At 41.0% G+C, this 11,427-nt stretch overlaps 2 protein-coding genes across 4 annotated transcripts in view; one reads left to right on the forward strand and one right to left on the reverse strand.

Moving 5' to 3' along the window:
- The window catches only part of grin2ba (glutamate receptor, ionotropic, N-methyl D-aspartate 2B, genome duplicate a), a 150,456-nt gene extending 144,334 nt beyond the window's left edge, over positions 1-6,122 (reverse strand). The window contains exon 1 of one of the 2 annotated variants that reach the window (XM_032538281.1): positions 5,117-6,122. The gene's annotated coding sequence lies outside the window, so the exon portion shown is untranslated. Of the gene's footprint in view, positions 1-3,217; positions 4,317-5,116 lie in introns of those variants that run through there. The other variant, XM_032538280.1, reaches the window with a different exon arrangement.
- Positions 6,123-8,331: 2,209 nt separating this feature from the next.
- fmc1 (formation of mitochondrial complex V assembly factor 1 homolog) lies at positions 8,332-10,810 on the forward strand. 2 transcript variants are annotated; one of them, XM_032538374.1, is made up of 2 exons: positions 8,332-8,579; positions 10,182-10,810. In XM_032538374.1, the coding sequence occupies exons 1-2, from the start codon at positions 8,451-8,453 to the stop codon at positions 10,383-10,385; spliced, it is 333 nt and encodes a 110-aa protein (XP_032394265.1). In that variant the 5' UTR covers positions 8,332-8,450; the 3' UTR covers positions 10,386-10,810. The 2 variants fall into 2 exon arrangements, with proteins under 2 accessions (XP_032394265.1, XP_032394264.1); XM_032538373.1 differs by having other exon boundaries at positions 8,357-8,612.
- The last annotated feature ends 617 nt before the right edge of the window (positions 10,811-11,427 follow it).

An 11,427-nucleotide genomic window follows, 5' to 3' on the forward strand; every position in this document is an offset into this window, starting at 1 on the left:
TTAATTCTAACATAGGTAGGTCTATTAGTGTTTAGTGTCTGTCTCAAGTCTTTGTACCTTTTTTTTTTTTCTGTGTATGCAACGTGTTTTGTTGTGGGTACACACACACACACACACAGACACAACCACACAACACACCCACCACACACACACACACACACACACACACAGGCCTACACAGCTTGGTTTAACCATGGCTCTCAGCTGATTCTTGCCTCATGCCATGTCATCCTCAGTCACCTCTCCGTGCATACTTTAATCAGTGTTTCCTTACTCTGTCTTTTCTTTTTCGTTCTCAAACCAAGGCCACCGTGTATTATCAAGCAAGCACCTTCTCCAGTCGTCATCACGGAACCACATTTTGACTGCCTCATTTTATTGTTTGCACAAAAGTCTGTTCCTCCATTAAAACATCAGAATTTCCCCTTCTGTCACACACACACACACACCACACAACACAACACACACCACACACCACACACCACACACACACACCATGCCTCCTCACATGTTCTTTTTAATTTGCTGTCATGCCATTGAGAGATGTCCAGAATTCCACTATGGTCCTGTAGAGGAATGCACATTGTTAAAAGGCAGTACGTTGAGTTTCCATGATTCATGTATGGCAGGTGAAGGTGAAACTGAGCAAAAGGCCAATTCACCAGCGACAGCGTCCGTGTTTTCTAAAGCGCATTTGTAAAGCCAGCGCTCGTCCGTACTGTCGGGTGTCATCTGTGTTTATACACTCCTCTACCTCCTTCTTTTTCCCTGCCCTGTTTCTCTCTCTCTCTCTCTGCTCTCTCCTCTCTCTCTCTCTCTCTGTCTTTTTCTGAACTGACTCTATTCTGGCAGACAGACACACAAGCACTCAAAGAGAATGGACTAGAGAAATACTGGCCTTATCATCAGAGATTTTTTTCCCCCTTTTTTCCTCCACCATAATTTTCACTTTTTTCACTCACTTTGCTTCAAGCTTTTATCTTTTTTTATCACCTTCCCCCCCCCCCCCCCGTATTTGTTTTTCTCTCTCCGTCACTTCCACCCTCTCACCCCTCTGATTTGATCCACTTTTTAATTTATCGGTGTCCATTCGTCGTATTTTTATTTGCCGTCTCAACAAATGACATGTTGCCTACCACTTTCACGTCATGTGGGATTGCATCAGAGAAGAGCTGCTATTTATTTAGCATTTTGGTGACGCAATTTTGCAATTCGTCACCTCGACTACTTTCATTTATTGAAATACAAGTGGCAGATTCTTGAATTTTTTTTTGCATTCAGAACAACAACAAAATTAGAAGTTGACTGCAAAGTATTTTAATCATTGTGGTGTGTGTGTGTGAGCAAAGACAGGCACAGCAATAGACGGTGCATAGCAAAGTGAATCAAACCACATAACTCATTTCCTTGTCATTTCTTTTTTTTTTCTTTTAAAAAAAAAAATAGATATATACAGTATATTTCCACTTTTTGTTTTACTAAAGGATAACGCCTCCTCTTCATACATGAAGATAATGGGAAGTGGGACTTTTGAGCAACCATCACCATGATAAAGGCACTCTGGATATAGCTGTTTTCCTGTGGAATTACCCCTTTAAATCCTGGATTTTTTTCCAATGAAAACAATAACAATTATTAAATCTGTCCTCAATTCAGGACGCTTTTAAATTTTTTTTTTCTTTTTCATACTTCTTTTTTGTAATGGACTGAAGCTGATTTCATATTTCTCTTTCAACTATTGAACATAAGGGATTTCACTAAGGCGGATTAAAGACTCGAGCACCATCGTTGTCTATAAAATGATGTTATACTGCGATTCTTACATTTCTCCAGCCTACAAAATCCATTAGATTTAATATTTCTTAATGATAAGGGTTAAATAGGTGAGTCGGTGATTTGAATTCACACATCATTGGTTGCATGTTTTGGGTGAATTATGTAGATTTGTTTTAATATTGTCACTAACGTGTGTGTGTGTGGGTGTGTGTGTGTGTGTGTGTGTGTGTGGTGGTGTGTGTGGTGTGTGTGTGGTTGTGTGTGGTGTGTGTGTGTGTGTGTGTGTGTGTGTGTGTTGTGTGTGGTGTTGTGTGTGTGTGTTGTGGTGTGTGTGTGTGGGGTGTGTGTGTGTGATTTAGGCAGCCTTTGGGGAACATTTCAGCCTAGAAGAATAGTTAATTGGGGATGGCTTGTCCATTGGGAAACAAAAGCTTAAGTTTATGTAATGTCCCAAAAGTGACCTGAGTAGACGTGTGTGCGTGCAAGCGTGTGTGCAGGGGATAAAACGTGTAATTTGGAAGAATCCAGGCCATAATAATACATTTCCCTTCCAAATGTGCTGTAGTACTACATTGTCTCTGCCTTTATCCCCAACAACCGCCCAGATCATCAGAGATCAGTGATTTCCCTCACACTTCATGATTTACCCTTTTCTAGTCCCCCAATGCTCTTTTAATTCTCTTTATTTATGCAAAATTAAAAAAACAACACATGCCTACACATTAAAAAAAACTATATCCATCCTCTGTCTTGTACTTGTTAGCCACTCTCCACCTGATGGAGCAGCCACTCCTGCCTATCAAATCATCTATTCAGTGCTGCTCTAAACTCTTATTTAAATGTGTGTGTGTGTGTGTGTGTCTGCGCTAGCGCAAGAGGAATATATAGGCAGATCAATAAAGTAATCTACATTCAGAGACAGAGTGCATTGCCCTTTTCTCAATGCAATTATTTTTATCTGCTGTTATTTCAAAGAAACAAAGTGCTTCACAGCGGGATAATGACAGTAAATCTCCCATTAGAGTGTGTGGAAGGAAATCTCAAGTCTGTCTGCAGCAAAATGCATTTCACACCCACTCTCTTTTCTCTCTCTCTCTCTCTATCTCTCTCTCTCTCACAAACACAGATATGCAGACACTTTGTCCATCTGTCCAATTAGTGCATTGACTATTGACCCTTTTCTCTGATTACTTCCCCATCATTTGGGTGGTAGCTGTGTGTGTGTTGTGTGTGTGTGTGTGTGTGTGTGTGTGTGTGTGTGGGTGTGTGTGTGTGTGTGTGTGTGTGTGGTGTGTGTACACACACACACACACACACACACACACACACACACACACACACACACACACGGTTAGTGACAATATTAAGAGACAAATCTACATAAATTCACCCAAAACATGCAACAGCAATAGGATGTGTGAATTCAAATCACCGTACTCACCTATTTAACCCTTATCATTAAGAAATATTAAATCTAATGGATTTTGTAGGCTGGAGAAATTGTAAGAATCGCAGTTATAACATCATTTTATAGACAACGATGGTGCTCGAGTCTTTAATCCGCCTTAGTGAAATCCCATTATGTTCAATAGTTGAAAGAGAAATATTGAAATCAGCTTCAGTCCATTACAAAAAAAGAAGTAATGAAAAAAGAAAAAAAAATTTAAAAAGCGTCCTGAATTGAGGACAGATTTAATAATTGTTAATTGTTTTCATTTGGAAAAAAATCCAGGATTTAAAGGGGTAATTCCACAGGAAAACAGCTATATCCAGAGTGCCTTTATCATGGTGATGGTTGCTCAAAAGTCCCACTTCCCATTATCTTCATGTAATGAAGAGGAGAGGCGTTAAATCTCCTTTAGTAAAAACAAAAAGTGGAAATATACTGTATATATCTATTTTTTTTTTTTAAAGAAAAAAAAAAAGAAATGACAAGGAAATGAGTTATGTGGTTTGATTCACTTTGCTATGCACCCGTCTATTGCTGTGCCTGTCTTTTGCTCACACACACACACACCAAATGATTAAAATACTTTGCAGTCAACTTCCTAATTTTGTTGTTGTTCTGAAATGCAAAAAAAAATTCAAGAATCTGCCACTTGTATTTCAATAAATGAAAGTAGTCGAGGTGACGAATTGCAAAATTGCGTCACCAAAATGCTAAATAAATAGCAGCTCTTCTCTGATGCAATCCCATCAATGACGTGAAAGTGGTAGGCAACATGTCATTTGTTGAGACGGCAAATAAAAATACGACGAAATGGAACAACCGATAAATTAAAAAGTGGATCAAATCAGAGGGGGTGAGAGGGTGGAAGTGACGGAGAGAGAAAAACAAATACGGGGGGGGGGGGGGGGGGGGGAAGGGTGATAAAAATAGATAAAAGCTTGAAGCAAAGTGAGTGAAAAAAGTGAAAATTATGGTGGAGGAAAAAAAGGGGGAAAAAATCCTCTGGATGATAGAGCCAGTATTTTCTCTAGTCCATTCTCTTTGAGTGCTTGTGTGTCTGTCTGCCAGAATAAGAGTCAGTTCAGAAAAAGACAGAGAGAGAGAGAGAGAGAGAGAGAGAGAGAGAGAGAGAGAGAAACAGGGCAGGGAAAAAGAAGGAGGTAGAGGAGTGTATAAACACAGATGACACCCCGACAGTACGGACGAGCGCTGGCTTTACAAATGCGCTTTAGAAACAACGGACGCTGTCGCTGGTGAATTAGGCCTTTTGCTCAGTTTCACCTTCACCTGCCATACATGAATCATGGAAACTTCAACGTACCTGCCTTTAATAACAATGTGCATTTCCTCTACAGGACCATAGTGGAATTCTGGACATCTCTCAATGTGCATGACAGCAAATTAAAAAGAACATGTGAGGAGGACAGTGTGTGTGTGTGTGTGTGTGTGTGTGTGTGTGTGTGTGTGTGTGTGTGTGTGACAGAAGGGAAATTCTGATGTTTTAATGGAGGAACAGAATTTTTGTGCAAACATAAAAATGAGCAGTCAAATGTGGTTTCCGTGAGCGACGGAGAAAGGTGCTTGCTTGATAAATCACGGTGGCTTGGTTTGAGAACGAAAAAGAAAAGACAGAGTAAGGAAACACTGATTAAAGATGACAGGAGAGAGTGACGTGAGGATGACATGGCATGAGGCAAGAATCAGCTGAGAGCATGGTTAAACCAAGCTGTGTAGGCCTGTGTGTGTGTGGGTGTGTGTGTGTGTGGTGTGTGTTTGTGTTGTGTGTGTCTGTGTGGTGTGTGTGTGTACCCCACACAAACCAGTTGCTACACAGAAAAAAAAAAAGGTACAAAGACTTTGAGACAGACACTAAACACTAAATAGACCTACCTATGGTTAGAATTAAGAATCGCCCAAAAAAGATGCATAGGACGGGAGGAGGAAAAAAAAGAGAAGGGGGGGATAGGAAAAGGTACAAAAGTGAAAAAAGGCGTAAATAGAAAATACAAGCAAGCCAATTAAAAGAGTTGGGTTTTTTGAAGTGAGGAAATTAAAACACTGGTGGAATCAAAAAAGTAGCCAAAGTTACGGGTGGACAGTGAGCGGAGTGGTGTGGTGGAGAGGAGGAAGAGGAGGAAGAGGAGAAGGAGGGAGGCGGTAGGGGAGGAGGGAGCGTGGGTTGCACAGGGATAGAAAGGGCTGCAAGTGATAGCGATGGAGAGGGAAGGAGGAATGAACGAAGGGGACAAAAAAAGAGAATAAGGGGGCCAAAAAAAGAAATCCCCCTCCTCTTTCTCTTTTTCTCTGTCTCTCTGCCTCTCTCTCTCTCCCTCCTTGTTTGGCTCATAAATAGAAGAAATTGTTGACCAGGTAAATGGCGAAATAGATGAGAAGACAGAGGACCGAGAGAGCAAGCAAATGAAAAGGTAAAGCACCTCCCAGCAGCGCGATGAGAAAAAAAAAGAACAAAAAACGAAAGATAAAAGCAAATACTCCAGTGGTCTCCGTTGTCTCCAGTCTATGTGTGGAAGGGGGGATTGGCTGTTGCCAGTTTTTCCCCTTCCCCGGCTGCCTTCTGCTTTCTTCTGTCTCTCCTCCCAAAAAAGACTTCCCATCCAGATGACAAAAAAAGCAGGCACAGATGTCCTTTCCTCTCTCTCAACTCTGGTCTGATATCACATGCCACTCACACAGGTTAGACATTGTTGCTGCAGCAATGCACAGTCTCACCAATATTGCTCAGTGGGAGAATAAAAAAAAGGCATTGGGGGCTGCTGCTAGTCAAGCACTGCCTGCCTCATGAGGCAGGATACTGAGCTGGAATCGCTCTGTCTCCCCTCTCCCGCCCATCCCTGCGAAAAAAGATAGGAGGAAGGGAGGTGTGCCCACTCGCTGCATTAGTATTCATTGAAAGAGTGTGAGAGAGAAAGAGAGAGAGATGGAGAGAGATGAAGAGGGGGTGGGAGAGGGGGTGGGAGAGGGGTGCCTTTCAACAAATATCCAGGAATCAAACCGGTGTGTGAAACTGATAAGAGACTGGCTCCCCCTACAGTCAATCATCAATACACACAAATGACTGGAAACACTGGGAATACATGGACCAACCAGTCAGATGACCTGAGACCTGCATTCAGCGTTACACCTCCAATCATAACCTCTTCAGACAAAATTCTCTAGAGCCCCAAAAATAAATCAATTAGCTTTAAACTATTAAATCAATGGCTTTTTTTGATCATTTTGATATTTTGATAAACACTTAACCAATTTAGAGTAAAGTTCTCTGATTCCAGCTTCCTAAATGTGAACATGTTCTGGTTTCGTCACTCCTCTGTGACATTTGACTGAACATCAGTGAGTGGTGGACAGAACAAGACATTTGAGGACGTCCTCTTGGGAAACACTGATTCGACCTTTATAACCACTTTTTGACATTTCATAGACAAACAAACAACTAAAGGATTAATTGGCAAATGAATAAACGATGAAAAATAATTGTTAGTTGCCGACCCTTAAACTCACTGCTTCATTCTGCAGTGTCACTCCAACAGCATCATGTTGTTGTAATCCACTTACAGAATACTTCAGCGTTCATTTTGATGAGTCAAATGTAAAGCTTTGTCTCTCTCCGACATCAGTGTTCATCATCTCTGCGTGACGGAGCCGCTACACGCTCGTCAGGCGCAACAATCAGACGAAGCATTAAAAAAGCATTTTGGTTCTCCTGTGGCATTGTGAAAACAGACTGATCCTTTCCTCTGCATTTTGCCCTGAGCTAAACTCTGTGTTGCTATGGTGACAGATGACCATTCTCGAGAGTCCAAATCAAGGCTAGTGGCACACAAAGATAGGTGGTCAAAAGCTCCTTTTTAAAAAAAAGGATTTCAAAAGACTGCAGTGGATCTCCACACTAGTTCTGTCTCCATATGAACATTTTACCCTGTTTCCATGGACCGAAATGACCGTATTTACAGAAATATATAACCACTTACATGACCACAAAGACAAAACACTACCTTGTGTTCACAAGGCGTAATCAACTCAAAAGAGAGTGAGGTAAACCACTCTTTTGTTTTATTGTCTTCCCGGAATTAAGTTGCTTTCAATGTATTCCCACAGCTAAGACTTCTGTGCACGTATAGTTTAGTTCTATCTAAGTTGTTATTTAGAGTAAAGGTAGGAAAGAGACAGAGGGAGACAAAGAGATGCTGACAGATCCTGAAAGAAAATATAATTACAGTCCCTTCTGTCTCCTCTGCTGACCCCTTTATCAGACAGTAATTACCTAACTTAATCAAACTCAAAGCCCAATTGTATTTACAATGACAGGTGGAAGGGTGAGTGGAGAGCGCAACATTTCTGTTCAGTATGTGAATCATGCATATAAGCCCATTAAGAAATCACCTTACAATGAAGCTGAAGGTGGAATCCATGTGAATGAGGCTTTGATTGTGAACGAGGGTAACCAGTTGTTGCAGCTTTCGTCTCTCTTGACCCACCAAAACAGGCAGCGCCATCTGGTTCCCTGACCCGTTCAATAGTCTCTGCTTTCCCAAAGGTGAACCTGAACCTGAATTAGGAAATGCAATTATCAGCCAATGGATAAGGAGCAATTACTGGACAATTGCAGTGATAAATATCCTTTTCACATTATGTTTTACACTGTATTTATCCAGGGAAGATAATGCACTTACATGTTCTTTACTACAGACTTTGGCACCTGTGAGAGGACTCTCAGTGCAGCCACTGGCATCTGCTTGAGTTCAAGGGAGATGGGAAACGCCAGTTGTTTTCCTATTAGCAGCGTTTTCATTGATGTCTGCATGCTCCTAGCCTGGGCTCCAACAGCAGGACTACAACCAGGGGCCCTTTACACACTACACTAACCCTCACCCTAACTCAGAGCTCTGGTGGAGGAGTTGATGAACACCGGGTGAAAAATGTTCACAAAAGAATAGAAAGTACGGTTGGCTATAAAAAAAAAAAAAAATCCCTGTGTGTGTTCACAAAGCTGATTCTGATTAGCTGCTGAGTCTGCGTTAAACCACGTTCCCTTAAACTGTTGCAGGGAAATGTTTGTTAGGAAAAAGCGTCACGTGTATGAACTTGTTATTAGTGGGACATATTGCCGCCTTGTGGTCGATTTGCAGTAGTTTGATCGACCGAGCGGCGTTGGATTGAGCATGCCTGGCTTCATGCGCCGCACAGATCACAACACCGTTCAGAGATGGCAGCGCTGTTACCACCGCTACGAGTCTGCCGAGGAATACTGAAAGAATTACGTACCATGCAAGGACCAAAGTACAAACTGTCACCGGCCTACAGCTATATTATGGACCAGTTTCGTAAGAATAAGGCGAGTTCACCACCAACTGCGTCTCAGCTAACGGTAGCTAACTTAGCTTAACTAGCTACCATTACATACTGCATGGGAAGGGAATGGCTAGCGTTAGCTGACCTGACATCTCTTCAATGATAACGTTTAGCGAGTGAAGTATAAATACTTTTCGCCCTTCAGCCTGTTTACAAACGTGGGAATAGAGAGGATACCCAGCATGCCACTGGAGTGTTGTCGTTGCCAACTTTGTAATGTTTACAAGCAACAGTTAAACGCAAGGTGACTGTGATACAGAAGGACATGCTAACATTAGCTAGCAGCAAATGAGCCTAACGCTGCCTTCATGTGCTCCTCGGATGTTCCCCTTTCACCCAGTTCCCGAATTGGGAAGTAGTTTTCCCTACTTTGATGTGATCATTTAAATCGTAATAATGTGGAATAAAAACAAAGAAGATATATTTTATTGCTCAGAGCATGTAAACAGTAGCTGTATGTATTTCCAGTTTGAAGCTTTATATAAGTAATATGATTTTGTCCCAGACTTGTTGCTGCACATATTAAAATTAATAATATACAGTCTATGTTGCTGCGCCAGTGGTCATTCACGTGACTTTTTCCGGTAGGCATGTAATTATTCCGACAGCACCTGAATGCAGCCTAGCACAGCGCAGTGTTGCGAGACGCAGCTGCTCTGTCTGATATGAATTAATTGGCTAAACATGTTCTTACACCCACTAGAGTGCAACATGATCCACAGGATCTAGTCATTTATTGTGTTTAAAAAAAATAAAAATAATAATAGTAATATTAACATCGTTTATTGGCATCTGAGTTAATGTAAAATAAACAATTTAGGAGCATCATTCACAAATGTGTCGTTAAGAAGGATCAATAGATTTTAGGTCTGCGGGTATAAATAAGATACTTGTAGCTATGTTTAAAAAAGCCTATCTGTAATAATTATATTTGTTAAGTAATTCATCATCTTTACGTTTTTCCAGTCAAGGACACCCTAACTATACATATTTTTTTATGAATATGCATAACTTTTCATATCTGCAATCACGTCCATTGGAGGTCTTGGGATTCTGCCGCTTTCTTGAGCTTCATATTCGATTGAAGGGTCAGTGTTTTTAGCATATAGGCTTAAAGCTTGTATTATTTATGCTCAGGAGAACATGGCTCACCAGGCTGGTTGAATGCATGTGCAGTCACTGAAGAAAAATGGCTGGAAGCAACTTGCCTGTCGGTCTGTTTGTCCCTGCTCTGGAAAATACCCTAAGGCATTGTAATGTATATGTGGAACTCTATAGGGACCTAATGCTTACTGTTTCCATGTATCTGTTACGGGTGATAAAGGAATAACATTCTGGCAGAAGAGCCTTTCATAAAGGCACATTAGTTTATGTTTTATATATAGTCTGTTCCACTCCATGTAGTCCACCAGCTAGACCTCAAGGCTTTTTTTTCCCCATAAATGTTAACTTGATTTCATTTTTCTCTATGGTGACTGATTTAATAAACCACGCAAAACTGTGCATGTTGTCTAATTATGTTACGACCGGGTTCATCATTTGATCTTCACTTTAAAAAAAATAAAAATAATTCTCCCTCTCACAGGTTACAGGAGAAATGTACTGCCGTGCCCAGCAGGAGGCCCACCATGACTCACACACATACCTGTGTTTGCTGGCGTCTAGCAGGACCCACCTGGCCCTGCACAAACTTTACCATGGCAAGGGAGATCGCAGCCGGGAAGAAGTGGCTGGCCTGGTGGGGCTCAGGTTGCCCACTCAGCCAGGAGGTAAAGGCTGGGAGAAGTGAGACCACGGGAGTGTCCAATATGAGAAGAAATCCTTGACTGTCTTTGGAAATGACTTTTCTTTGGATGATTCGTCTGGTCTCTAACAATTCACCTCCTGAAAAGTAACCTGCAAAGTGATACATGTTTAACTGGAGATTGTGCCATCACAGACTGCTTTGAAGGAACCCGACTTATTCCTGTTGTGTTCTACCGATATTCAATATGAGGATAATCTGATCTGAGAGTATTTGAAGCAACTGTGAACATATATGCGATAAATTAAAAATCAGTTGTTTTGCTGTACCCCACAGCTTGTCTACACCTGCTTTTGTTTGTGTTTTTGCAGTTTTGCAAACCTTAAAAATGACAAAGCATCCTTTCAAATGTACTGTGAGTCTATATTCATTTTGAATCATCTGTCCCATTAAAATATTAGTCACCGTTACACGTTTTGAGTTATTTAAGAACTTGATCATCGCACATTATAACACAATAACAAACAAGCCACTGTGTCAATTGGTAGTTTATTCCATCTCGTGCTGCATTCGCATGCACCTAAAGATACAGGAAAAATTGAATATTCTCCAGACTTACTAATCAGATGTTGATCAACACGAATCCTTGAGAATAATTAACATATGTTGTTTGTTGAATGTAAAATAATGAAGTAACATGGTCTTTATGAATTAATGTCTTATCGTAACAGCAATTTGCACAGCTGTTAGTTTCTTTAGAGTTTGTCCTAGTAGACTTGTCCACGGAGGCATACACTGCCTTCTGGCAGCTGTCTTCAACATTGGAACGGATAACCAACAGGAACATACATTCTAATGCAAAACTATACAAGAGCAAAAAAAATAATAAACCAGCATGATGATGCTCTCATTGGACAACCTTTGCTTAGACTTTGATTCAACTCTGTGGGGATTGTTGATACTGTAGTCTGTAGTGCATAGTGGTGCTCATAAGTTCAGGATCCCATGCCAAAGTTGACTAAAACAAGGAATAAAAAAAACATCTTTTGGAAATTGATCTTAATGCCTAATCCACTGACATGGTGCT

The sequence above is a fragment of the Etheostoma spectabile genome, chromosome 15, assembly GCF_008692095.1.
Source record: "Etheostoma spectabile isolate EspeVRDwgs_2016 chromosome 15, UIUC_Espe_1.0, whole genome shotgun sequence".
Taxonomy (NCBI): domain Eukaryota; kingdom Metazoa; phylum Chordata; class Actinopteri; order Perciformes; family Percidae; genus Etheostoma; species Etheostoma spectabile.

Excerpts from the sequence above, each read along its gene's own strand:
- fmc1 (XM_032538373.1), top strand. The coding sequence starts at position 8,451 with ATGGCAGCGCTGTTACCACCGCTACGAGTCTGCCGAGGAATACTGAAA. Across the intron at positions 8,613-10,181 it reads CAACTGCGTCTCAGCTAACG|GTTACAGGAGAAATGTACTG; the intron begins GTAGCTAACTTA and ends TCCCTCTCACAG.